The sequence below is a fragment of the Sinocyclocheilus rhinocerous genome, unplaced genomic scaffold, assembly GCF_001515625.1.
Source record: "Sinocyclocheilus rhinocerous isolate Xijiao unplaced genomic scaffold, SAMN03320098_v1.1 scaffold182, whole genome shotgun sequence".
Taxonomy (NCBI): Eukaryota; Metazoa; Chordata; class Actinopteri; order Cypriniformes; family Cyprinidae; genus Sinocyclocheilus; species Sinocyclocheilus rhinocerous.
Window position 1 is genome coordinate 827,441 of NW_015655576.1, and position 27,858 is coordinate 855,298.

Genomic DNA, 27,858 nt, shown 5'->3' on the forward strand with positions numbered 1-27,858 from the left:
TTTTTTTTTTTTTTTTTTTTTTAAATGTTACTACTTATACGTTCAGAGAACATTCAAAAGTAACATTACCATAGTGTTTACAAAACAATAAAATGGAACATTATTGTCTTTAATATTGTCTCTAACGTTCACATAACCAGGAAAAACGTTTTTTAAACATTTGCATTTTTTTACGTTTTGAACATTCAGAGAATACTCAAATAACATTTTCATAACTTTTTGGGAACGTTACCAAAACGTTCTTAGAACATATTTTAGTTAGCGGGGATATTTATGGATGTGTCCTAGCTAACAGGGAACGTTTTCAGATTTTTGGCTAATGTTCTGACAAGGTTCTCTCAGAGTTAGAAACAAACGTTATTCCAGTTACATTAACAGAATGTTTGTTCAAAGTTATCTGGTCTTTAATAATGCTCTCAAAACGTGAGCATAAAAATATTATTATACATCATTCATGGAACGGTTTTTTTTTCCCCCCTAAAAGTTTTAGTTGGATGTTTGTCTGGCATTTTTTAAATGTTAGGCCTACTACTTGTTTCAGAATGTTCAGAGAACATTCAAAAGTAAATCTCCCATAATCTTTGCAAAATGATCAAATTGAACATTCCCTTAACGTTCACATAATTAAGAAAACGTTTTTTTTTTTTAATATAAAAGGACGTTTTGAACATTCAGAGAATATTTAGAAATATTGATTTCATAACTTAATGGGAACGTTATAAAAATGCTCCTGAAACATATTTTTGTTAGCTACAATAGAAATGCTACACTTACCAATGAGTTAAAATGTTCAATGGGACTACAATGATTTTTGGATTTTTGTACCCTGCTAGTAAATACCATGGTAAATAAATTTCAGGACCGTAATTTTTCATTTGATGTCATTACCATAGAAATGCTAGAGTACTGCTTATACAATCACACACACACACACACACACACACACGTTGGGATATGTGGTTTACTGGCACTCTCCATAGGCGTAATGGTTTTTATACTGTACAAACTGTATATTCTACACCTAAACCTACCCCTCACAGAAAACTTTCTGCATTTTTAGATTTTCAAAAAAAACACCATTTAGTATTTTTTTAGCCTTTTGCATTACAGGGACACATGACTCATAAAACACCTTCACATTGTAATACCTATGTCATACCCATGTCATTACACAAATTTGTGTCCTCATAAACCACATGCGCGCACACACACACACACACACACACACACACAGTGATTGGTTAATTGTGTTCACGTGTGCGAGTGCTGACTGCATTAGGTTAGACTGGAGCTTGTGCAAGTTATTGTCTTGCTTAATAGATTGAGTTGCACGGGTCAAAATTACAGTGGATTTCTGCATCACATGCCAAAACAGAAACAAGCTACACAAGCATGTTCACCATAATGAGCATAAAAATACTCACATCTCAAACCTGATAAACCAAAATGGACCAGTATTTTGCACTGATACCATTTTTTCCACTTCAATTAGTACATAAAAGTATCATAGTATTACCACTGTATACATGGTACTGCTATACAGTATGGCAGTTATTTTAAGGGGCAGTTATTTTCTTTGTTTAGACACCTAACTAATAACTCTATAGACCTCAAACTCCCTCCTGTTCACAGTTTATATCTGTTTGAAGGCCAATCATAGTGCTGTACTGAATGCATATTGGCAGCATGTGGAGTTCAAATCCAGAGCACGAGTGTGTAACGACTTTAATTTGATCAAGCTTCAAGGAACGACTGTAAGCGACCACGTGTGTCACGCTTACAGGAACGTTTCTTTTCAATTCAGACTGTCATAAGAGATGGTCATGGGACACGCCATTGATCTGCATTTGCCTAGTGATGTTAGATGAAATATCACACGGTTTCTGCAATTAATATTCAAAAATGTTGCTAAATGACCAATATCGAGAGACAATAACAATGATAATGACAGGAAACTTTCTGTGCTAAAGAATAAAGATCTCAGCAGGACGAGATCACATCACTTATTTACTTACATGGGACACACACTTTCGTAAGAACGTTTTCAAATGTGTAAGATATCCAATTAATCGCACTTCCTTTAAACAAGTAAAATAAATAAATAAAAGATGTTGGGAATTTTAAATTTGCTTATACAAATTATGGTGAAACTGAGAATTTTTTATGTAAATAAAATCTAAATGAGATCTTAAATCCTAACATCCCAAAAGAAGTGCATAATTTTAAAATCAATAATTTGGTATGTTTCACACTTGGCAGTAGGTCGCACAGTTTCAAATGTATCACCAACCAACCAACCAAAAAAAAAAAAAAGTTTGTAGGTGCATGAAAACTCACATATATTGATCTGTTTTTGACCTGCTTTAGATTTTTCTGGCATTAAAGAACGGACTTTGGTAGCAGTGAAGCCCGATGGTGTTCAGAGACGGCTGATTGGTGAGGTCATCAAGCGCTTTGAGCAGCGAGGATTCCGATTGGTGGGTCTGAAGATGCTGCCGGTGAGTGATTCACTCAGATATCATTCATGACTGTATGTGACGTGTTTCTACATAATGTGCATGCACTGTATTTTTCAGGCTTCTGACAAGCTTTTAGCTCAGCATTACGTCTCGCTGCAGAGGAAACCCTTTTACTCCAGCCTGCTTTACTACATGACCTCTGGCCCCATAGTTGCCATGGTGAGGGCCAATCAAACAGCTATGCTTTACGTTACGCCACATGTTATGAACATCATACTACTATAATACTTATACTGTTTCTGCAGAATGCAAATTATCCACAAGAGTGCAAAACCCAGATAACACTGCATTTGACAGAGTAGAATTAAGTATCCCACAATGCAGTGCAGTTCAATTTACATTGATAAATAAACATCCAAAAATAATTTCTACTCAAATATTGGATTAGAAATGCAAAATGTTTTTAAACGTGCAATAAAATAAAGAAAAAGGTTGCATATTACTGTGTGAAATGTGTAGCATTGCGTACTATGAGATTTTTACACGTCACATACTGTCATGAAGACTGACGAGTTGAAATTCACATTCCTCATTGGTTTGCTTTCAGGTGTGGGAGGGGCATAATGTAGTGAGGTCATCACGTATGCTGGTGGGAAGCACAGACCCTGCTGAAGCCGCACCGGGAACTATTAGAGGAGATTTCAGTGTTCACATCAGCAGGTATTTACATACACTCATTATTCTGAGTGCAATATTAGTGTACTGCATACTGCACACTATATAGTGCACACTATTATTCCAAACACAGCCACACACACAGTCAAACACAATATCAGCCTCTCAGTTTGAAGGTGCATATAAATTAAGCAATAAACCTTTGGCATGTATATGAGTCGCATGGATGAAATGACTTTCATCACTGTTAAATTCATTCAGAAATGTCGTCCATGCGTCTGATTCTGTGGAGGGAGCAGAGCGGGAGATTTCACTGTGGTTTCATCGCTCAGAGCTCATCGACTGGGAGGGATGCGATCATAAAAACATTTACCACATATGAGTTTCGGTTTATGATGTCTATATGTGTTAAATTAACTCTGATCACTCTCAGCGGGGTTGATTTCAGCTCAATTTCCTTAATAGCAGATAAAATGCTGATTACTGTTTATCCAGTTTTGGACTGCAAATGATATGTTATTATTTTAAAATAATCAAATGTAAATAGATTGAAATGTTATATTTTATATTATAAATATTTAAAAAGAAATTTAAAAACTTTTGGAGAAAATACATATACAAAAGTTGGCCTTGAATATTTTCAAATAGACTTTTAATTTTGCTTTGACGCACAAGTCTTAACAGTTCCTAATTGTTTTTAAAAAGCTATTTTTGTTCTATTTTAACTGAACCTAAGCATTGATCACATACAGTACATGCACAGTGCTGATCAATATAACAAACCTCTGTAAACAATGTGCTTTAATGCCTTTTTTTTTCAATAAAAAAAAAACAAAAAAAAATTGCATTTTAGCAGATGCTTGTCATCCAAACCCAGCCCCTTCACTCAGGGGAAAATGCATTAAAAGTGCATTAAATAATTATTTATAAACGGTTAATTTAATGTGACAAAGGTACATCAAACAAATACTTGCTGTAACAAAAAAAAAAACGGTTTGTTGTGTGAATATATTTACTTCATATCATATCACAGTATGGTGCACAACTTTTGATGTTTTAGCTTGTTTTAAAGGAATATCTCACCCAAAAATGAACATTTGCTGAAAATGTACCCTCAGGCCATCCAGGATGTAGATGAGTTTGTTTCTTCATCAGAACAGATTTGAAAAAATACTTGCATTTTAGCAGATGCTTGTCATCCAAACCCAGTCCCTTCACTCAGTGGAAAATGCATTAAAAGTGCATTAAATAATTATTTATAAACTGTTAATTTAATGTGACAAAGGTACATCAAATAAATACTTGCTGTAACAAAAAAAAAACGGTTTGTTGTGTGAATATATTTACTTCATATCATATCACAGTATGGTGCACAACTTTTGATGTTTTAGCTTGTTTTAAAGGAATATCTCACCCAAAAATGAACATTTGCTGAAAATGTACCCTCAGGCCATCCAGGATGTAGATGAGTTTGTTTCTTCATAAGAACAGATTTGGAGAAATGTAGCGTTCCATCACTTGCTCACCAAAGGATCCTCTGCAGTGAATGGGTGCCGTCAGAATGAGAGTCCAAACAGCTGATAAAAACATCACAATAATCCACAAGTAATCCACACCACTCCAGTCCATCAGTTAATGTCTTGTGAGCAAAAATCAGCATGTTTGTAAGAAACAAATACGTCATTAAGATGTTTTATGAGTCCATAATTCATAATAACACTTCCTCCAGTGGAAAAAGTCCATCTCCTGTTGTCTCTCACATCAAAAACATATTTGTTTAGAACTGTTTTGAACTATTTTTGCTTGTAAACCGTGCTTGATCTGTGCATATTTCTCTCCTGATTCAGACATTGTCTGAATTTTTAACTGATGGACTGGAGTGGTGTGGATTATTGTGATGTTTTTATCAGCTGTTTGGACTCTCATTCTGACGGCACCCATTCACTGCAGAGTATCCACTGGTGAGCAAGTGATGTAATGCTACATTTCTCCAAATCTGTTCTGATGAAGAAACAAACTCATCTACATCTTTGATGGCCTGAGGGTGAGCACATTTTCATTTTTGGGTGAACTATTCCTTTAATGCTTGTTTTAAATCATTTTAAGTCACCATGAGGGCCCCTGGCTGGAGGCTAAACTGGATTTGAAGATCAAAATAACCACACAGACTCATCGTTACAGTCAAGAACATCCTTTTATTCAATCAGTTAAAGGTGCTGCTCTTACTTGTTTTTCTTATTATGGAAAAGAAACTGTAATCAACACATGCATTTCACCATGAGCTCTGGAAGGCAGGTGGACTGAGAAGGGCGCCGCTCGAGGAGTTCAAACCAGGGCCGGAGCCGCCAAGGATTCATGCTACTCTAAACGCATCCGAATGCCCCGCTCAACAAAAGAGTACAAAAGTAAATACGAAAGAAAGAAAATGGATGGTCAGTACCAGGGAGGGACAACGAGAGCGCCAAACACATGTCCGTCGCTATGGCTTTCACTTACAGTTATTAATAAATCACAGCCAACGCGGACACCGGCTTCACGGACTCGGGAAAGTGAAACAATTGCATATTTTGTTTGTGGGAGGAAGCAAGTTTTCGTTAAGCCCACTATGTGGGCTTTTGCTGGTGAGTTATCAAGTTAATTTTAGTCTCGCTCAGGTTTTTGTGGCGTGCGTCACTTTGGTCTATGAGTTTGGCTCGTAACGCTGGGCTCGCGGTCGCTTTGAAACTGGGTCGCTTTCCCTGGGCTGAAACCACTCCATTTTTAAGGTGCTTCGTCTTGACAGGAACTTTTTTTATTTTTTATTATTATTTTCTGGTCACGTACAACCATTCAAAGGTGCATCATCAATACAGATTCTCAATGCAATATCAATACAAACAGATCATAGCAAATCAAATTAATTTGGTAACAAAGAAATAAATAGCTCAAAAACTCGACTATTCTACCCCAGCGGTCGGCCTCTATTGTTTTCACAAACCGCGTCCAGCTGAAACGCCCGTCTGTCGGACGGCCCACCAGAGCTCACCGGCGTAACTTGTTCACGTACATTAACTGTTCAATGGAGAAGCTGAAGAGATCGGTATGAATACAACGTGAAGCGTACAGACAAGAATAACATGTGAGCTAACTGCATTCTGCTCAGACAACATTTTTTTCTTACATTTTTTTTTTTTACAAAAACAAATATTTAGAGTCATTTACATGGGGGGCAGTAGAGGGCGCTGCAGGTTCAGAGGGGGAGGGGTTCAATTTCAACTCTCTTTCTGATCAGTCGCTGACTTTGTTTGGGAATTTGTTTGGGTGAATCTTATTACGAAAATGATCACATTTCATCCCAAAATCAAAAGAAAACAAATTGTATTTTTTTTGCATGGACCATTAGTATGTTTTTGTATTGTAACATTTATTTTTGACAAAATAATTTTTTTTCTTATGATTTCTGAATGAAATATACAGAGCCCCACAAATGACATGGAAAATTTTTTTTCCCACGAATTAAGAATTTGTTTCTGTGACTTAATAAGTTTCGTTGTTTTCGAAAATCGTAGCCATGTTGTACTAATTTGTTCCATCATTTTCGTAAATTGTGGTCATGTTGTAATAATTTGCTCCCTTGTTTTCGTAAATCATAGCCACGTTGTACAAATTTGTTCCATCATTTTCGTAAATCGTGGCTACATTGTACAAAATAGTTCCCTTGTTTTTTGTAAATTCCGGTTATGTTGTACAAATTCGTTCCTTTGTTTTCGTAAATCGTCGCCATGTTGTACTAACTTGTTTCCTCATTTTCATAAATTGTGGCCATGTTTTACTATTTTGCTTCCTTGTGTTCGTACATCGTGGCCAATTTGTACTAATGCCATGATTATAAAAACGAGGGAACAAATTAATAAGTTATGGATACAAATTCTTAATTCGTAGCCACAATTTGAATAAAGTGAGGGAATAAATTAATAAAACAAGGGAACAAATTCTTAATTTATGGCCACAATAAATATACTGTTGTCCTCATGTCATGTGCGGGGCTCTGTAGAAACATGACTGTGCATGTACATATCTTGAAAGTTTTTGTGAGATTCACAATTTTCAAAGTATAAAAGATAACAAATTCACATCACACCTCCCGTCACTCTTCTTACTCCAAAATTTTTAGCTTACAATGGGCATTTAATTTATTCGAGCTGCATTAAAGCCTCTCCCGTAAATAGGGAAGATCTTGTCATACCTTTCATTCGAATTCAAAATTTCTATGTGCAAAAAGCCAGCAAAGTTCAGATGGGAAGTTTGTTAAGGTTTCGAGGGCGATCCAAAGCATGGAAGTCCTAGAATACTGGAATGCATAGCATGAAGTCAAAAATACCAGAAAAATCCAGCGTTTTAGCTAGTTAAAAGTCGTAAAACCTCTTAGGACGTCATCAGTTGACTTCGGAGAAAAGGTTGGAGGAAAAATGCCTTTTGTCACAACCTTGACCACATTGAACACCCTCCCCCCCTTTAGAAAATACAAAAAGGAAAGAGTAATGAACGTTTTATCTTTCTTCTAAAATTTGTCTTGATAACACGTATTTTTCGTCTTTTTATGTATAATAGAGATCGAACGTACTTTGATCCATAAAAAGCACCTGTTTTATTTAGTGATATATTCTGACGTGTCGCAAAAAACTGCTTCTTCAGCCCTCCTAAGTTTTGAGAACAAATCATTACAAATAAACATTAAAAAAAGCAGAAAAAATTAAAGATTACAAAACGAATTCCCAAAACTTACAAAGACCATTTTCTCTCGCTCTTTCCGCCCTGTAGTTTAGAGTCCCGGACAGCGTGGACTTTACTATAATAGAAGGATTTTCACCTCTACGCTTTCCTGTACAGCCTAACAATGAGACAAACACAGTTTCTACCCAAGGCATTGCACATGGCTCAATCAACACACTTTATTTTGCAATAACAAATACTTCCTGTCCAAACACAAAAGAAATCAAAAGCCGTGCATTTTTTATTTTTTTACTATGCTATCGATAACTTTTTCCGCGGAAATCTGATTTCCACCGGTTGATTTTTTTTTGCTCTAATTACCATTAAGTGCAGAACTGGGTTTTCGGGACTGGTACTTCTGAACGGATATCTGATTTATGATCATGTCATACTTCAAAAAATAACTAGACTGCCACTGAGCTTATTAGGCAAATAAGAAAAAAATGTATATATAAATATATATGGATATATCCTGTATATATAAAGATGTTTGTAACTAGTGAGCTGACGCTTGTTTTTTTTTTTCTCATAAAAATTTCACGCTCCGCTATAGCTTATATGCAAGAAAATAACCTGAATTCATGTTTAACAAATTGCATAATGGGAATACAGAGGCACTTCCTTTGATTAGAAAAGAAAAGACCATTGCCATCACGATTCTCGTGTTAATTTTCTACCAAAGCGATGACACGGCCGCCATCCGGCAACAATGCTTCCCTGCAGTGAGATACATGGTCAGGCAGTCCAGTTATTTTGTGAGGTTACCGATTACAGTTGCGTCGAAAACAAAACTTTATCAGCGGATGAAGATCTCCCTACTCTAATTCACTGTAAAGGCTTCCCTTTGTAGTCAATCTGTGGAGGAGAGTGCGTGTATGTGCAGACAGCCATGCCGAAACGTTACCAAATTTAGAGTAAAATGCTACTGAAGTGAATGGTGAAACGCAGCTTCTAATAACAGCGGTCCGAGCGGCCCACCTCCCTCTGAGCACGGCTATGATATGTCGCATATTCTTTTGCTCCGCAGCGAGGTCACATGCTCTTGGAACACAGACTTCTGGGAGTGTAAACGGGTACGTAAACAAAACACAGAAGTGGGCGTGTCTCTAGGGCCGTCTTTATTAGTGCTAATGAATCAGGGACTTTTATTATGCCTCGCTACAATGACAAAATTAATTCAAAACAGCCATTATACATAACAGAACGACTAGCTGGGGCTGTAAAAAAATCACTAGAATATACTTTTTGCTACATAAAAAACGTTTCATACTTCTAATTAAAAGTTTTACTTTAGATTTTTTTAACAAACTATTTAAAACAAAGTTCAAACATATGGCTTTCATTTAAAAAAAAGGAAATGAGTTTGAAAAAAGAATGCAATGATTATCTGGGACTTTTTTTTTTTTAAACAAACGATTTAAAAATTGTAACTCAGTCACATGGCTACAAAGTTGCGGTCACATTTATCAAAATTTCATTTGGTTGGTTGGTTGGTTTGGGGGAGGGGGATCTAGTCATTTTAATATGATTCCACTTGAATGGGAATTTCACTATCAGCAGATTTCAAATCAGGTTCAAGATGGTCACATAATTCGCCAAGTTCACCAGCATATTTGGTGCTTTGTGCATTGCTACACTATTGACATTGGACCTTTTTTTGAAAAAAAAAACTATTTAAAACATATTTTAGACATATGGCTATAATTAAAAAAAGAATGGGAGTTTTAAATAAAAGATGCATTGCATTATCTGGGACTTTTTTTGTTGTTGTTGTGAAGTTGCAAAACTTCACAGGCAAAATCTCGTCATTTTAAAGAGATAATTCAACCAAAAATGAAAATGAGTTGACGGTAGCCATTGACTTCCATAGTATGGGAAAAATACTATGTAAGTCAATGGCTACCATCACATTTTGTTACGAGTTTGGTTACCCACATTTTTCAAAAGATCTTCTTTTGTGTTCAACAGAAGAAAGAAACTCGTACAGGTTTGGAACAACTTGAGGGTGAGTAAATGATGGCAGGATTTCATTTTTGGATGAACTATCCCTTTAATAAGAATCCATGCAATCAGGAATTTCACGTGAAATGAAAAAATTTAATTTTGCGTCAGGTTCAAGATGGTCACACAAACATTATTTTTTTTTTGCCCACAAAATTTCATCAACGTGACCGCACCTTAAGTGTGTACTGGTTGGCTTTATTCATCCTATAGAAGTACTTACTAAAATCTGGTGCTGTCTAGTTGGCACTAAGTGCCTGAAATGGACTTTTGTTTTAATAAAAAAATTCAGTTTGAGGCCTGAAAATGAGAACGGGTATCTGGGTAGCTTTAGTCTGCCAGTTAGTTTTTGTCCGCAATAAAATGTGCAAATAATGTCCGCCGTCGATTCCATTTTCAATAGTGCACATCGAACTAGTGTTCTTCGCATTACTGTAGTGCAATACTTCGTAGTTAGTTTAGTAATTGACCGCAAAAGGGAAAGAAAGACGTTTCTACTGCATGCTAATTAGCTAAAAATGCAAAACGTCCGGGGCTCTTATGATGTGAAATGACTTTTAGTGTCGCCTGTATGCTGAACATCAGCAAGTGTTTTGAAAACAAAAAAATTGAAGTTTAATTGGTCAAAATCTTGCGTTTTTGTTGTGTCTGAATCCTCACCACTGAAACTGTTGATAATCCCTGCCACTGTACACTACATCCTTGTTCCTAGTAAGATTTTCTGTCGGTGTTCATGGGGTTCTTCCTCCTCTATGTTGCCGTTGGTTTGGTGACGGTTCTTGCGAGATGCTGTAGGTGCGTGTCAGTCCCTCACCTCCTGCTGTGATCTGAAAGTCTTTATCGGAGGTGGAGGAGCGGGCTTGAAGGGCGTCTGACGGTTGGCAAACACAGGGTCGAACGTTTTCCAATCATATGCTGCTCACGTTTCTTAGGGCACGTTCCGGGTCGGAGGGGATTTTCAAACAGGATTTTTTTTTTTGTCATAAAACTTCCAAATTGTGTTGACAGGTTGCAGGCAGGACCTCGTCAAAGGAACCATGACTGTAAAAAAAATAAATAAATAAAACACAAAAGAATAAAGGCACTGTTAGTGTTAAATCTAAAAATACATCAGCTCAGTGAAAACATTATATTATTATAAAATAATCTGTGCAGGAAGAATTTGACTTATTTTTAATCCGATAAATACTATCAAGACCAATATCGATTTTTTTTTTAATTTCTGAGGATAAAAACTGACAATTATAGGCATTTTACATTATACGTCTGCTACTCATCACTGTATAATTGTATAAAATATTGTGTTTTAAAAGCCTTTTAATAGAAAAAGTTTTTAAATAAACTAAAATGATCAAATATCACTCATTAACAACAATTACAGAACAAACTTTTAATTAATACATAATTCAAATAAATGTCACAAACTTATTATAATTCGATCATTTGTTTATATTTTATAATACATTTAATAAAATATACATTTATTCATATATAAAGTTATTAAATGTATTAAATCACATGTATTATCATACAAACCTAGAACTGAATAATGTTTATAATTTGTATGCATTTAATAACATATAAATAAATAACCTTTACATTTATTAAACTGATTAAGTCAAATGAATTGTCACAAAATTGTCATAATGTGTTTATAATTCTTATACATTTAATAAAATATAAATACATTTTTAATTTATTAAGTGAAATGTATTTTCACATAAAGCTAATTTTAAAAATAGTTTTGTATACATTTAATAAAATATAAATAACTCCTAAATTTAAGTTATTAAATGTAATAAGTGAAATGTATTTTAATGTCACATAGACCTATATTTTTTAATTGAATAAACTATAAATAAATAAAAAATTAGTTATTACATTTATTAAACTAAATTACATGTATTTTATTGTCACATAAAGCTATTATAACTTAATTTATTTTTTTTACTTTTTTATAAATTGAATAAATACATTGTAAACTGAAGTTATTGAATTTATTAAAGTATTCCATTTTATTTGACATTTATAATTACATTTTATATTGTAACTTTATTATCTTAAAGTTAGTGTGCATGTTTCAGTATGTACTGATATTAGAAGCTTAAACATTTTCAATAGAATCAATATTTTTATGTTATAATCAATACTCTTGATGCATTCATTCAAAAGTATGGACACTTTAAGATGGATCTGGATCTGGATGTTGACTGTGAATGTGAAGAGATGCTGCTGTTAGTGATGTGAGCACTAGAGGTCAGGCTTGACTCTCACACGTCTGCCTGCTCTTCACTCTCAGAGCTGGTCAGTCTGACCTGCTTACCATATGAGCCTGACCTGAACTAAACCAGCAAACCTCTCTTCTGGGAATGTCATGTCAGCGAAGCTCTGACGCGTCTCTACATACCATCACACTGACTTTATCAACATCAGCAGACGCTCTGTTAATGCATCTCAGGAGTTCAGCTCATAAAGCTCAGATATCACACTGATAACGCAGATGGACAGAGAAATATTTACACAAACTTTATAGTGCGTTCACGTCATGCTGGAATTAAACCGTGTTTCCCAATAAAACACTTCATGGCTTTGTCAAACTGGTAGTTTTCAATAGGAAAATCATTTAACTTTTGTGACGTCATAAAAACAACTAAAACGGCAGCAGATTTAAATGAGTTAGATATCCATCTCTACACATTCCACTGTTTGTTATAAGTCAGTACAGCAGTCCAGCTCTGCTAAATAGCCTATAAAAATGCTATAAAGCACAAAGTAAGAGCAATACCGCAACGCAGACCTTAGTTCACATATCAGAGACTAAATCTTTTAGAGGAAGGATGGTCTTTTACTACTGTGCTTGATATTTTCATGGATGTTTACTTCTCTAAATATTTCGATTATAAAAATAAATAATGATGTAATAAGTATTAATAGTGATTTATAATAATATATTTAAAATAATATATGCACTTATAAATATCATAACATTTTATATAAAAATAATATCTGTAAAATAATGCATTCATATATTATATTTATTAAATTTTTAATATATATTGTGCCAACATGTTTTACATTATATAACCATGTAAATTGAAAATTATATAACACATATTATATAAAATGCATAATAATATATAAAATTATAAATATAATTGTATAATTTGAATTATAATTAATTTTATAATTAAATTATAATCTTATATATAAAATAATATCTATAATACATTGTTATATATATTTTTAAATTGAATTTTAATATAAATTGTGCCCAAACATTTAAAAGATAAATGAAATATTCAAAAATTATATTATTTGTGCAGTATATGTAATATGTATATAGTAATGTATATGTAGATGTATATAATAAATACATTCACAATTACTAGAATCATAATTACTTATATAATTTATATTATTTTACAATAATATCCCTAATATAATTCATTTATATATAAACTCATATTTATAATATATAATAAAAATATTTTATATTTATTTTATATTTACAATATATAAATATAAAATAACATCTACAATACACTTACATATATTTGATATCAATTCTATTTTTAATACAAATGTTAATATAATAAATGTTCTCCAATCCGCTCACATACCTTGCCTTGTGAGATAAGTGTACTTGCACAAGAGCTCTCGTTAGGCTATTTATTGAAACATATCACATATTGTGATTGTGATGTGGCGCTCAGGAGAGCCACGGTCGGGATGATAGCGAGAGCTGGGCTCTGCATTCAAATGAGAGCGGGATTGTTACTCCTGATTGGTTTTACAAAACTCTCGAGAAGTCAAATCCTGGAAACACTTTGGCTGAGAGGCTCTGTTAGGAGGGGCGGCGGGTAACTTTTGTTCTGGTTGACTCTTGCAGGTCACGCAAACACCACCACCCGCCCAACAGCCACTCGGGCCAAGTAACTCTTCCCCTGTAAGCTGTAAGCCTCAAGTTCAGCTTCAACCGCCTGTGACATCATGTCTTGTTGCTGTGGGCAACCAGACAGATGGGACGTGACTTTTTAGTTTAGGGCCCGTGCTTCAACTTTGCCTGTCTTTTCTCTGTTCCTGTCTCACATATCCGCAGTTCTTTTCTCGTTTTTCTGACTGGGAACGACATGGCGCTGAGAGAACTTCCCCGCACGGACATACAGTGGCCCAAAAAGTGTTCCAGGTTAAAAATGTTTGAATGTCACTACATTAGATGCTGTATCTTCTGATCTTTTCTTTTCACCAACATCATTTTTACTTAGTGTTTTCTCAAAATAAAATAAAATAAAAAATAATATAAAATAAATGAAATGAAATGGCATGAATATGTGTCTGTATCTGTGTGTCTTTTCTCCTTGATATCAGAATTTGACGAAACGGTTTTTTTTTTGGTGATTTTTACAATTATTAAACTCTCATGCACATTTTCTTAAAATTAGAAATTAATTAAAGCTTGAATGTCGCTACATTAGAAAACAAGTCTGTATCCGTCTCAAATGCCATAATTTTTTGTTTAGTGTCTTCTAAATAAATAAATAAAATAAAACAAAAGTAAAGTACAATAAAATAAGTATTTGAACACTTCAAGGCAAAAATGTTTGAATGTCATAAGTGTCTGTATTTGTGTGTCTCAAACACTGCAGGATCTTTTCTATTTACCAACTTCACGTTTCTTCATTATTTTCACTCAATGTATTTTGTCAAGACTGGTGTTTCAGTGATTTTCAGTAGAGTTCACACAGGCGTCCCAGCAGAGGAACCACAGGTGAAGAAAATCACATCGACTATGAACATCACACACTAACAATTCACAAGCACAGAGTGCCATAAAGCTTTTGTTGATTTATCACTGAAAACCTAATAAAAGCTATTTCTGTGTAATGTGTTTGAAAAGTGCTCTTTTTTCTTCAATCCACATGTCACTTGCTTTGATATTTTGTTATAATAACGCAATAACATTTTAAAGTTTAACTAAAGTGTCCAAATATCTTTTGGGGACATATGAAAACTCAAGTGCAATATCACTGATACTCTCATGAAACATGTCTTTGAATTAAATCACTGAATTACAATTAATAACACTTACTCAATGCACATTTTCTTAACAAAACAAACAAACAAATAAATAATTATTTTGCTATTCTCATTGCCTCTTGCTTTTATCAATGTATGTATTACACTGAATTAAAAAATTAAATAAATAAATAAAATGAATTATAATTTATTCTTTTACTATTGTTTCACTGCCTCTTGCTTTTATCTTTTACAGTTTGAATTACAATTATTAACACACTTTCTTAATGCACATTTTCCTAACAAAAACAAATAAAACAATACTAATAAAATAAATACATTTTTTCACTGTTGTTGTGTAAAAATAAAAAAATAAAATGAATTATAATTTATTCTTTTACTATTGTTTCACTGCCTCTTGCTTTTATCTTTTAGTTTGAATTACAATTATTAACACACTTTCTTAATGCACATTTTCCTAACAAAAACAAATAAAACAATACTAATAAAATAAATACATTTTTTCACTGTTGTTGTGTAGTAATTATAACAGTGAAAATGTACTTTCACTACTGTCTCACTGCCTTTTGCATTTATCTTATCCATGTTTGTATTACATTAAATTACAATTATTAATGCACTCTCAGTGCACACTTTCTTAACAATACCAAATAAAATAAAAAAACTAATAAAATAAATATTTTACTGTTGTTGTGTAAAAACAATAACATTCTTTTACTACTGCCTCACCGCCTCTTGTATCTTTTATCAGTGCTTGCATTACAATGAATTTCAACTAATGCATTTCTCAATGCACATTTTCTTAAACATAAAATAATAAACAAACAAATAAGTTCAACTGCAAATAACGAATCTTCGCTTAACGTTTACTTATGATACCCACTGCTATTTTGCACACTCGTGCAGTTTATCTCTGAGAGGACCAAAAAAAGTGCTTCCTCTGTCTTCCAAAATTTAGGGTGAACACAGTGGAAAATGTGCGAAATCAGACAAAGCGAAGTCACTGCCAAGGAGTCACGGCAGGAGAGAAGAAAAAAAACAGAAGTCACCAGCAGAGGGTGATAGCGAGTCGAGAAACGAGTTCAAGAAGGTAGAAATGAGGAAAGGTTAAGCAGAAAGAGAGGAAAATAAATAGTCAAATCCAGAGAGGCCGACCAGCAGAGGGAGGAGGTGAGAGCGGGTGAGTTAGCGGCTTCAGATGGTCACCATGTGTTGAGGAGCAGGGAGCCGGCCCGGGGCGGGTGTGCTTTACACATTAATGACTAAAGTGTACTGGGTGATGGAGGAGCGCGGTGTGGTGGCCGCACATTCGCAACGCTCAAATCAACTACACCGCCCGATCAGCTTGAGTTATCACAGGCTCGCTCCAGATGAGCCCGACACCGCATAGCAGAGAGCATCGTGGGAAATGGGGAAAGACAGGAGGGGAGGAGCGATGCATGATTTTAAACACTCAAAAGTTTGTTTTGAATACGACAGAGTACGAATCACCTGCGTCTGCTGGGGTATGTTCAGAAAGTTGTTGTCCCGTGATCCGATGCTGACAAACCTGTTGGGAGCTGTGGAGCCTGGCGTGGAGTATGCTGAGAGAGAGAAAATATAAATTAAAAACAGATTTTCATAAAAAAAGCATGTTTTATTTAATTGTATTTAACAAAAAAAATCACCCTGTACAATATTAGCAAAATCGTTTAGTCATTAAAATACATTTTAGTCAATTTGATCTATTTGAAAAGATCATTTGATTCTGCAAAGGCAAACCTTCAGATATATTGTGCGAATTTCATGAAATATATAGTGGAAACTGAAACTTTTCTGTACTGAACTGACTTGTTGGCAAACAAAAGTAATGTAAGAATTTATCATCAAAGATACACTATGCTTGATTGTTATTGGTTCAAACGGGTGAAGATCAATAGATTAAAAAGGTGTTTGAATCTGCAGGTTTGAAGTCATTATCAAATTTAGGGCAGTTTTTGTTTGGTTTCAGATTTATTTTATGGACTCCATAGTGTAACTGTTCATCAAATATGGAATTCTAACATAAATCAGTATGTGTGTAAAAACATGGAAAAATCAAACACAAAGAGCCGTATTTGTTCTACGGTTTGCTGTTAGTTTTTCATCAGCAAGCATTCAAAAAGGCACAAAGATATGAAAAGCTGCTTTGTTCATTAAATTCCATGTTAATTCATATAACTTCTTTATTAATATAGAATTTAATTATATATTATATAGAACACGTGAAATATTAATGCAACAATAAATGCAACCTGCGATTGCAGAACTAAATTCTACATTAATGCAAAAAAAGTTCTATATTAATACAAAATTGAATTCTAGATTATAAATATATAAACACTAATATATAAAGTCGTGTGATCACAGAATTGAATTTTACTATAATGAAAATAAATTCTATATAATATAGAATTTAATGATATCAATTATATAAAATGAAACACCAACATATAAACTCCTGTGATTGCAGAATTGAATTCTACATTACAAATTCTATATTAATATAGAATTGATATATAAACAGTGATCACAGAACTGAATTCTACATTAATGCAAATAAACGAGTTTCTATAAACCTTTGATTGTGGTTTGCAACCATGAAACCCCTATAGTGAACTATATTATCTGGCAGAATAAATCTGATCCTTACTTATTAATTAATTATTTACTGACCGTTTGCATCTTTTTTCATATTGTTGTTATGGCCATTATATAAAAAATAATCAGCCACAAGAGGCCATGTGTATTTTTTAATGGCTAAGGGGGCTTCAGGCCATTTGTTATGTATCTTTACCCCAAACAACCCCCGTTAACCATGGTAAACTCATAATACATGACCTCTATATGCTTAATGCTGTAACACAGGTAAAAAACAAACAAACAAAACACTATTTATTTGTGAGCAGGTGAGTTAAGTGCGTTCTGGAGAATCAGCAGCAACATATAAACACATAAAAAGACACACACAAACAACATAAAAACTATTGAAACAATGAAAGAAAACACAATGAAAAGGAACAAAAACAAAAGTAAACATGAAAGAAAAGAGGAAAGGAAATGCAAGTGCTCCGTCCAGTGCCCCGTCTGTGGTGAGTAAACATTTTACAGTACGTCTGATTATCCACCCCGATACGCCACCTCCTTTCTGAACGACCCAAATTTGGTTCATGTACTAGACGAACTGACCTTTAGACCAGCACTGGAGCTCAACTATCACATTCCACAGGCCAAAGCTAACCAGCAATGTGAACGTAACCAAAACAAACTCAAATGAAACCAACGTAAAATTACAAAGCATGGGTTTCTGAATGTTGCATTCGGGAGTGTAAAGGCAGTCAGGGCTGCAACAGCACAAACCAACCTGGACCACATTACAAGTTCAAGACGGTCTAAACTGGTCTTTTCAGTTTGCTAGATACAGACTCTTCCGTCTTGTTTTGATTTTAGCGCCAGAACTGCCGCAACAGCGAATTGTACAATAATAGCTGCATTTCGAAAACTGTTTGAACTAAAATGCATTTAAAAAGGTACTTTGGAGTCCACTTTAACTGCCCTAAATTTGCACCCTTCAACACAGAGCCCCCAAAAGGACTTGGTCATGGAAAAATATGAGATGGGAGGAAAAAATAATTTTGCGTTTGCAAAACCTTTGCGTTCTCTTGCAAAGGTATTGTGTTTTTTGAGAAACTTTGCGTTCACTTGCAAATATATTCTCTGCATTCCCCCAAGACATTTTGCATTCGCTTGCAAAACTTTTGTGTTCTCCCTAGAAATTTAGCATTTGCTCACAAAACGCATTCTTTCGCAAAAGTATTGCGCTGCACCGAGAAATTTTGAGTTCGCTTGCGAAACTTGCGTTCTCTTGCAAAAGTATTGCTTTCCCCCCCCAAAAAAAATTAAGTTAGCTTGCAAAATTTTGAGTTTGCTTGCGAAACTTGCATTCCCTTGCAAAGGTATTGTGCTCCCCGGAGAAATTTTGCATTTTCTTGCAAAAATGTTGCGTTCCCCAGGAAATTTTTGCATTCGCTCACAAAAATATTACATTCCCCCAAGAAAATCTGTTCGCTAGTAATACTTTTGCATTCTCTATTGCATTCCCCCCCCCCAAGAAATTTTGCGTTCACTCGCAAAACGTTTGCGTTCTCTCATAAAAGTGTTGCATTCCCCCCAGAAATGTTGTATTTGCTCACAGAAGCATTGAAATATAGTTTTTCCTCTCCCCTCATATTATTCCCATCATAAAAGTCTTGCAAATGAAGATTCTCAGCGGAACGAAAAGTTTTGTGAGAGAGAGCAAAAGTTTTCCAAGTGAATGCAAACTTTCTTTGGGGAACGAAAAAGATTTGTGAGCAATTGCGAAGTTTCCCAGTAGAACGAAAAAGTTTAGCAAGAACGCACAAGTATTGAAAAACAATTTTTCCTCCTACCTCATTTTTTCTCCCATCACCATGTCTCATTATGAGCTCTGCAATTTAGTGACATTTTGATGGCTGTTAAACTTCAGGATGTATAAAAAAAATCAGGATGTATAAAAAAGACCCGCAAAAATGTTGCATTGGTTTCATTCAAACTGAAAAAATAAAAGTAGTAAGGACTAGTTCTGACCCACCAGTTAGCACTACCATGATGATTATGAATAACGGGCATTTCATGTTAACTTAAGGAACACAAACTAAATGTCAAAAAGTGGTTCAGCTGTGGCTAGACGACTGGGGATCTTTGTGGGGTTTGGTGGAATGGGGGGGTCGGGTCACTTACAAGGAGATGTGGGTGAGGTGAGTCCGCCGTCAGGGGGCGTGCTGCTGGGTTTAGAGTCTGGCATTGAGAGGGGCACTGGACGCGCCACAGGGGGGGGTGGAGGCAGCAAGAAGGAGCCCGGCATTTTGCTCTGGCCGCTCCCGTTCGGCTGCAGATGACACAAACAGGGTGAGGAGTACGGACACGCCCGACACCCCACAAATGAAAAAAACAACGCAGGCTTGCTCCGAAAAAAAAAAAAGGAATGGGGGTGGCTGGTAGTGGAGAGTGTTGAGAGGGAAACAACCAAAAGGATGGTGAATGTCTGTTTGCTTTTGTTTATGAAGGGGTGTTTGTTTGTGCATCTTTGTGTGTTGACTTCACCACAGGCACAGACAGGAGCAGTGGAGGAGCAGGAAAAAACAAAATGAAGGACTTTAGGCAGAAGGTGAAGAAGAAGAAGAAGAAGAAATGGACGCATGAATGGTGAGGTGAGTTTTGGTCCATGGAATGATATCAAATCAAAACCAGGGCACAAAAAACCAAGCCACGTTCACGAGGCTGAAAAATGGCACAAGCAGAACTGAGGAGGGGATGCGCACTACACTGAAACGCAGAGAGGTCGTCAGCTGTTGCGCAGATGGGTTTTATCGTGGAAGTGGACAGAGAAGGAGAGATTAACTCAAGATCGTCTAGACAAGCACAAGATACATAACAGTGACCGATCAGTCGGCCTCAAAGACAAGGAACACACACATTTGTTTGCATTGGAAAACACAGTTTGAGGTTACTGTAATCAAGTTATCACACAAGGAGCTTGTTTCATGTTTAAAGAAGTACTAACAGAAATAAAACAGTTGATAATGTTAGTTTCCCATCGAACAAAAAATAATAATTTTATGAAATAATCCAATTTTAAAATCCAAAAATGCTGATTTTTTCCCCCCAGTGGTTAGGATTTGGGTTAAGGTATGTAGTAATTATAGATAAAATAAATGTGAATTAAATGTTATGAAATTTATGTTAAATATGACATAACCTCACTTACATATATATATGATTTATATAAAGTTAATTAGAATGACCACAGAGTAACCCAAGCCCTAAAAGAAAACATTATTTAAAGAGGTCATGAATTGAGAAATCAATTTTTACTTGAGGTTTTGATATATAAGAGGTCATCGTATTAAAAGAATATCCTGTAAGTTTCAGAACTGAAAACGTCCTTGTTACTGAAATAAAAGCTTTTATTGACACCAGGCCCAGCGAACGCCAGATCCTGGAATGTGCCTATGTATGACGTAATAAGATAGGTTTAGCACCGCCTCCACAGAAGAATATCAATGCCTAATTCTGTAGCCCCGCCCACTGATTCACGCATGACATAGTAGGGAAATAACATAAGTGCCACTTAACCGGATCGAGCAAAAAGATGCCCGGTTGTGGAAGTTTCAGCTCACGTGAGTAAAACATTGAGGGTTTGTTCGCTTTATTTCACCACGGATTCCTTTGTAAACAAGACACAGGTCGACGGTGGATTTGCAGAGAGACTGAGATTAAAAAGCAATGCTGTGCGTCTATATTGGATCCGACAGGAATGGCGCAGCACACTTATGTGAGTAAAATATGTGTCACTATTGCTTTGTTTGAGATCGCTCGATATGTCCTGATTATGTGTACGTGCATGTCTAACCAAAGTCACAGAAGGCTCTGACTACGAAGGACGTAGCTTGTCAAACAGACACACAGAAAATTAGTTTACCATGCAAAACTGTTATCCAATCATAGCAGTGGGCGTTTACTTCCAAGACTTCAACGCGGCACGCCTATAAAAACCCAGCGTTTCCTGAGCTGGCCTCAAAACCAGGGTAGAAAATAGCCTATTACTTACTGATTTTGATGTTTTTGAATGTAAAAACCACGCGAACGCCATAAGCGGACCTCAGACAACAGTATAAAATAATAATAAAAAGCCAGTTCGTGACCCCTTTAACATGTTTTTGGATGCTCGCTAACAGCAAAACTTCAATCTTAGCTTTGTTAAATGCAACAGTTGTCTTCACAATGTTAAGCTCAAGTTTAAGTTTCTTCAAATGCTTGATAATATTAGTTTTACAGAGAAAAAATACATAAAATATAAATTAATTTCATACTTGAGGCACGAGTTTTTGGTTGACTGGGGCAAATGTGTTTGCTAAATATGACATCTAAGTTTTGTTTCATCAACATTTGGTTTTAAAGGATGGATAAAATTAAATTTTCATAATTTATTTTCTTAAAACAATGGCTATGTTACAATGGCATACTGTACAGTATATACTCTGTATTTTCCAACCATTTAACAAATAGAATGTGAAACAGTATGCAGTAAGCAACGATAAATGTTTATACAGTAGAATGTGACAATGGCTACATTCTAAATGGAATACTAGTGTAAAGCTTCCTAAAGGATGAACATTGCATTGTGGGATACAGTTTTCCATGCAGTTTTCTCTGTTGCAAAGGATGCCATTCCCAGTATTCACTATAAACCAGCCAGAGAACATCTTGATAAAACATCAAACATTTTTTGCAATATGTACAGCAAAGCAAATTACATGTACAGAAGCAATTAACTGACCCCAAAGTGTCCGATCATCACTTCCCGTATGAGGTCACTTCCTCTTACCTGACCACTAGCTTGTCCCGATCCGTCGGCGCACACGAACTGCACAAACTCCTTGAGCGGGTCCTGTCCCGGGTGGTGGTGGTATCGGATGGTGGGATGGGTGAAGTATGGGCTGGACTGCTGTATGATGGAGGATGAGGGGAAGTGCAGGGAGGAAGCTGAGGCACGGGGACTTCCTGCTGACAGACACACACACACAGAGAGAGAGGTCAGTGATACATACTGTGCCAGTATAAGTGCTAGTAGTATATCAGTAATGAGCGAGACTGACACACAAGGATACAATAAATGACATGAGATGGAAGTGATGGAAATCAATTCAGGAAAACTGTGTGTGTGTGTGTCTGTTTACAAAAATTAGGGACAAAGCTGTTCCCAGAACAGAGCTAAACCTGACGAAACTTCCCTTGACAGATCCTACAGGACATCTTCATAGATAAAAATTATTCATAAATATACTGAAATCCAAAAATGCTTAAAGTTTTCTTTTAGTGGTTAGGATTTGGGTTAAGCTTTTACTATGAAGTAATTATTGTTAGCTTAATATAAAAACAATAAATGTGCAATAAATGTGAGTAAATGTGTTCATCAGTTCACAAAGTATTACAAAAAGAATATTCATAATAAAATAATAATATATTAATTTATATATAAAATATATAAATTCATAAATGCATAAAATATAGATTTATGTACAACATTTAAAATAAATATTATATATTTATCTCTTTCGGTGTTCTCTTTCATTCTCACTCTTTTAATTTCTCATAAACTCAAAATTATGCAGACAGACACAAACATGCTCTACAAGTCAAAAAGCCTCTTAATTGCCATTTCATCATGGGTGATGTAACAATTTTTAATACAAAATTCCAAGAGAGCCCCAAAACTCTTAATATGGACGACTATGCCAACTAGGTATTGACCATAAACGAGCAAGAGATTGCTTCAACTTGAACATCGGTTACAGATTTTACATCTTAGACGACAGCTTAGACGTTAATTGAACTGTAGGAAATGGTATGAAAACACAAATAAACAAATAAAACATTATCTAAAGATTTGTATCAGCACAACTCTAACGTGAACAAACTGCAGTAGTTCTTGATAAGTCATGACGTGCTCTCATTTGCATGAAGAATAACATTACGCTCATCTCCCGACCAGCGAGTGGAGGGGTGAGGGGTCTTGTCTCTTCCAGCCAAGCAGGGCCCCCAGCTGCCCGGGACAGTCTGCCAACTTCCAGAGCCTCCCTGTAACCCAGACGCGGGCGCTGCGCTCCCAGCCAAAGCACTGCTTTTCACCCTCTTTGCCACGCAGACTGCTATTCCCTCCTCTTCCACCGTTTCTTTCGCGCTTTCATCATCCACCCTTTAATCCCATTAGGGAATGGGATGGAGCCAAGGCTTCAAGGAGGAGGCAAATGGCACTGCAAACTACTGCCACCAAAGACCCGCTCCCACCAGGAGTGACTCCACAACAACAGCTCTAAACACAACCACGCTACACACAACAACACATGCCCACACAACTAGAGTGCATCGCATAACATCACCAGCAATTCATCTGAACGTATGACGCTACGCAAAAAAACAGCCAAGCCACAAACCTATCTATCTATCTATCTATGCCTCTATCTATCTATCTATCTATCTGTCTGTCTGTCTGTCTGTCTATCTGTCCGTCTATCCATCTACATATCTATCTATCTATCTATCTATCTCTGCCTCTATCTATCTATCTATCTATCTATCTATCTATCTGTCTGTCTGTCTGTCTGTCTATCTATCTATCTGTCTGACAAGAAATAATGAATAATGGGTAAATTAGTGTGTATTCATCTACAAAACCTACTACAAAAAAACTTCTACAAGAGCCACTGATTTGATGACAAGATTTTGTTGCGGTGTCTAATTTCAGCACATTTACAATTTTTCCTTCTCTTTCATCTTGTTTAATCAATAATAGATGATAAAATACTTCAGAACATCTTTGAAAATGCAGTTTTCCAATTCTGTGAGTCTTGCATTAAAGGAGAGTGGATATGTGCTTTGATCATTGCTGTATAGCATTTAAAATAACATCTTACAAGCTCAGGTGCATCTAGGCAGTGAAACGACGCCTCTAGAGGGGGGAGAATGAAATTCGGAAATGGAGAGACCAATCACCAACCAATCACATTGACAGACAGACAGACAAAAAAGACAAATCAGCCTCGGTACAGAGGAGAAAGAGGGTGGGGGGGTGGGGGACAAATGGCGAAAGCCTTCACCCGACCCAACTGTGGTGTAAACACGACCTCGCCTCTCCCCGAACGTCACCACATCCGACCCCACCAGGGGGCGTGAGGGAGCAGGACAGGAAGGGCAAGGATGTGGGAGGTGGGGTGGGGGGGCTCTGAACTCTCACCTGGTCTTACACCTGCCAGCATGGGCAGCGGGTGATGGCTGAACGGCATGCGTGCAGACCTCGTATGGCCGGACAGAGCGCTGAAATCGAATTTCCCCGACTTCTTAAGAGAACCAGGCGACGAGAGTCCTGGTAAAAATGGGATCAACAAAATGGCAGAACAGAGATGTGGATTTAATCAAACAGGGTGTCTGACAAGAAATAATGAATAATGGGTAAATTAGTGTGTATTCATCTACAAAACCTACTACAAAAAAACTTCTACAAGAGCCACTGATTTGATGACAAGATTTTGTTGCGGTGTCTAATTTCAGCACATTTACAATTTTTCCTTCTCTTTCATCTTGTTTAATCAATAATAGATGATAAAATACTTCAGAACATCTTTGAAAATGCAGTTTTCCAATTCTGTGAGTCTTGCATTAAAGGAGAGTGGATATGTGCTTTGATCATTGCTGTATAGCATTTAAAATAACATCTTACAAGCTCAGGTGCATCTAGGCAGTGAAACGACGCCTCTAGAGGGGGGAGAATGAAATTCGGAAATGGAGAGACCAATCACCAACCAATCACATTGACAGACAGACAGACAAAAAAGACAAATCAGCCTCAGTACAGAGGAGAAAGAGGGTGAGGGGTGGGGGGGGTCGAATGGCGAATGCCTTCACCCGACCCGACCGTGGCGTAAACACGACCTTGCCTCTCCCCGAACGTCACCACATCCGAACCCACCAGGGGGTGTGAGGGAGCAGAACAGGAAGGGGAAGGATGTGGGAGGTGGGGTGGGGGGGCTCTGAGCTCTCACCTGGTCTTACACCTGCCAGCATGGGCAGCGGGTGATGGGTGAACGGCATGCGTGCAGACCTCGTATGGCCGGACAGAGCGCTGAAATCGAATTTCCCCGACTTCTTAAGAGAACCAGGCGACGAGAGTCCTGGTAAAAATGGGATCAACAAAATGGCAGAACAGAGATGTGGATTTAATCAAACAGGGTTTTTGCTTCTTGAGCTTCATCTAAAAAAAAAAGATCTTATCCATCTCAGCTTCTAAAATTCTACAAATTTGCTGATAATAATACAAAAAAAATTATCTTTTAATCTACAGGTAATGTTAGGGCTTTTTTGTTTCCTGTGAAATATAGAGAAGCCAGTCACAGTGCAAAAAAAATTATTAATCAGTAATTTTTCCTTATTTTCCAGTAAAAACACATTTAACAATAAGTATTTGCCAATGAGGTAGAAAAATAAACTTAAATAAAAAAGAAAATAAATGCATTTTTCTTACCCCACTGTCAAAAATATATATTAAGCATAAACTTCACTAAATGTAAATAAGATTTTTCTTATTTTGATTCAAGTAAATGCATCTTGTTTTAAGGATGTTAATATAATTATACTGGAAAACAAGGTGAAACACTGCTTAAGGACTGTGTTTTTGCAGCGCCGACGGGTCCAGGGTGCGAGCTTTGCTTTGAAGCAGTGGAGTGCAGGAAAGAGTGGGACAGGGGTCGGGACAGGGCCGGGAAGGGCCTCTATGCAGCTGTAAGTGGGAAAATAGATGCCACGACAGCAGATCCCATAGTAACTCATGTCTGTCAGTCTGTCTGTCTGTCTCTTTCAAAACACCAAATCTCAAAGGAAAGAGTACAGTGTCAAAGCATGAAAGTCACTTGCATCACAAACAGCATTTGCCACTATTTCTCACAGTTGTTACAGTGACGTTGTCAATTTTCTAGGATATATATATAAAAAAAAAGAACAACTAGTGATATATCAATGCATACACTACAGTTCAAAAGTTTGGGGTCAGTACTGTAAAAACAGTAATATTGTGAAATTTAAAAATAACTTTTCTATTAAAATATATATTCAAATGCAATTTAATCCTGTGATGGAAAGCTGAATTTTCAGCATCATTATTCCAGTATTACATTACACTTTAGAAATTGTTCTAACACGCCGATTTGCTGCTAGATAAACATTTCTGATTATTATCAATGTTAAAAACAGATGTGCTGCTTCATATTTTTGTGGAAAGAAAATAGAAAGTTTAAAAGAACATCATTTATTTGAGATATATATATAATATATATATATATATATTTACATTATAAATGTCTTTCCTGTCACTTTTGAGTAATTTAATGCATTGGTGCTAATTTAAAGTATAAATTTCTTTCAAAAAAATAAAAAATCTTACTGATTCCAAACCTTTGAACGATAGTATACATTAAGTGCTTTATGTATTAATTGACTAATGTCTTATTTTAGTGCTCACTTCCCTTGTTTTCCTCTAAATACTGTATACAATGTTTTATAATGTTAATGATGTTAACATTTTGTGTATATCCCACTTAATTTAACAAAAAAACTATCATTTCATATACAAATACCAGTATTATTTCATTCATCTGCCACCCTGTTCACTAGATATGAACATCGGCTATTAAAAACCCTACTGGTCCTCCACTACTTCTTAAAAAAAAAAGTGCAAAAGTATTTAAAAAAAAAAAGATCAAACCTCTTTAAATCCACAACAAAATAGTTTTGCCATTAGTTAAGAGGTGCAAAAAAAAAAAAAGATCACAATTTGCAATTTACACAACAGTAAGAAACACGTTCAGCCATATAAAACAAAGCAAAAACCCCATCATTTCCAGATGATTTTGCTTACATTAGTTTGAAACGATGGGTTGATCGGCACTACACCTCAAGTTTCTACTGGTCAGCAAAGTTAAGCAGTTTACAGATCACATGCTAATAAGCAAACAATAAAAAAACGTACTATACAAACACTTGAGAGCGTCGTAATGCAAAACAAACTAAATAAAGTCTGCTAAAACCGAACATCACAGAGTAAACATATTTAGTTTAATAGCTTGTCTATTTTATGTGAATGTGTGTTCAGATTGACTCCAGAATTTCAATATACCCAAGAAACCGCATTAGTAATGCCAAACAAACAGGACGACACGTCTTCACAAACCAAATGCAAATGAGTAAATAAACGTAAATGCTAGCTGTGTACAGACTCTGACATACACAGACACTCTTAAACTTCACCTGGGAAACCAAATCAGAGGCTTTCACTTGACTTTTC

At 35.8% G+C, this 27,858-nt stretch overlaps 2 protein-coding genes across 19 annotated transcripts in view; one reads left to right on the forward strand and one right to left on the reverse strand.

Annotated features, from left to right (window-relative positions):
* The window catches only part of LOC107718576 (nucleoside diphosphate kinase A-like), a 15,561-nt gene extending 857 nt beyond the window's left edge, over nt 1–14,704 (forward strand). Inside the window, exons 2-5 of one of the 6 annotated variants that reach the window (XM_016525714.1) lie at nt 2,368–2,498; nt 2,577–2,678; nt 3,067–3,179; nt 14,534–14,704. In XM_016525714.1, coding sequence (XP_016381200.1) covers nt 2,368–2,498; nt 2,577–2,678; nt 3,067–3,179; nt 14,534–14,621 — 434 coding nt within the window. In that variant the 3' untranslated portion in view covers nt 14,622–14,704. Of the gene's footprint in view, nt 1–2,367; nt 2,499–2,576; nt 2,679–3,066; nt 3,180–3,395; nt 3,683–5,240; nt 6,283–12,059; nt 12,696–13,986; nt 14,289–14,533 lie in introns of those variants that run through there. The other 5 variants (XM_016525712.1, XM_016525716.1, XM_016525711.1 and 2 more) reach the window with 5 other exon arrangements.
* LOC107718575 (nuclear factor 1 X-type-like) overlaps nt 10,156–27,858 on the reverse strand; it is a 190,749-nt gene continuing 173,046 nt past the window's right edge. For 5 of the 13 annotated variants that reach the window (XM_016525700.1, XM_016525701.1, XM_016525705.1 and 2 more), the window contains 5 exons: nt 25,565–25,693; nt 22,351–22,529; nt 19,704–19,851; nt 16,416–16,507; nt 10,156–10,928 (listed from right to left, as the gene is read on the reverse strand). In XM_016525700.1, the coding sequence (XP_016381186.1) occupies nt 10,914–10,928; nt 16,416–16,507; nt 19,704–19,851; nt 22,351–22,529; nt 25,565–25,693 (563 nt within the window). In that variant the 3' untranslated portion in view covers nt 10,156–10,913. The remainder of the gene's footprint in view (nt 10,929–16,415; nt 16,508–19,703; nt 19,852–22,350; nt 22,530–25,564; nt 25,694–27,858) is intronic. The other 8 variants (XM_016525698.1, XM_016525709.1, XM_016525707.1 and 5 more) reach the window with 6 other exon arrangements.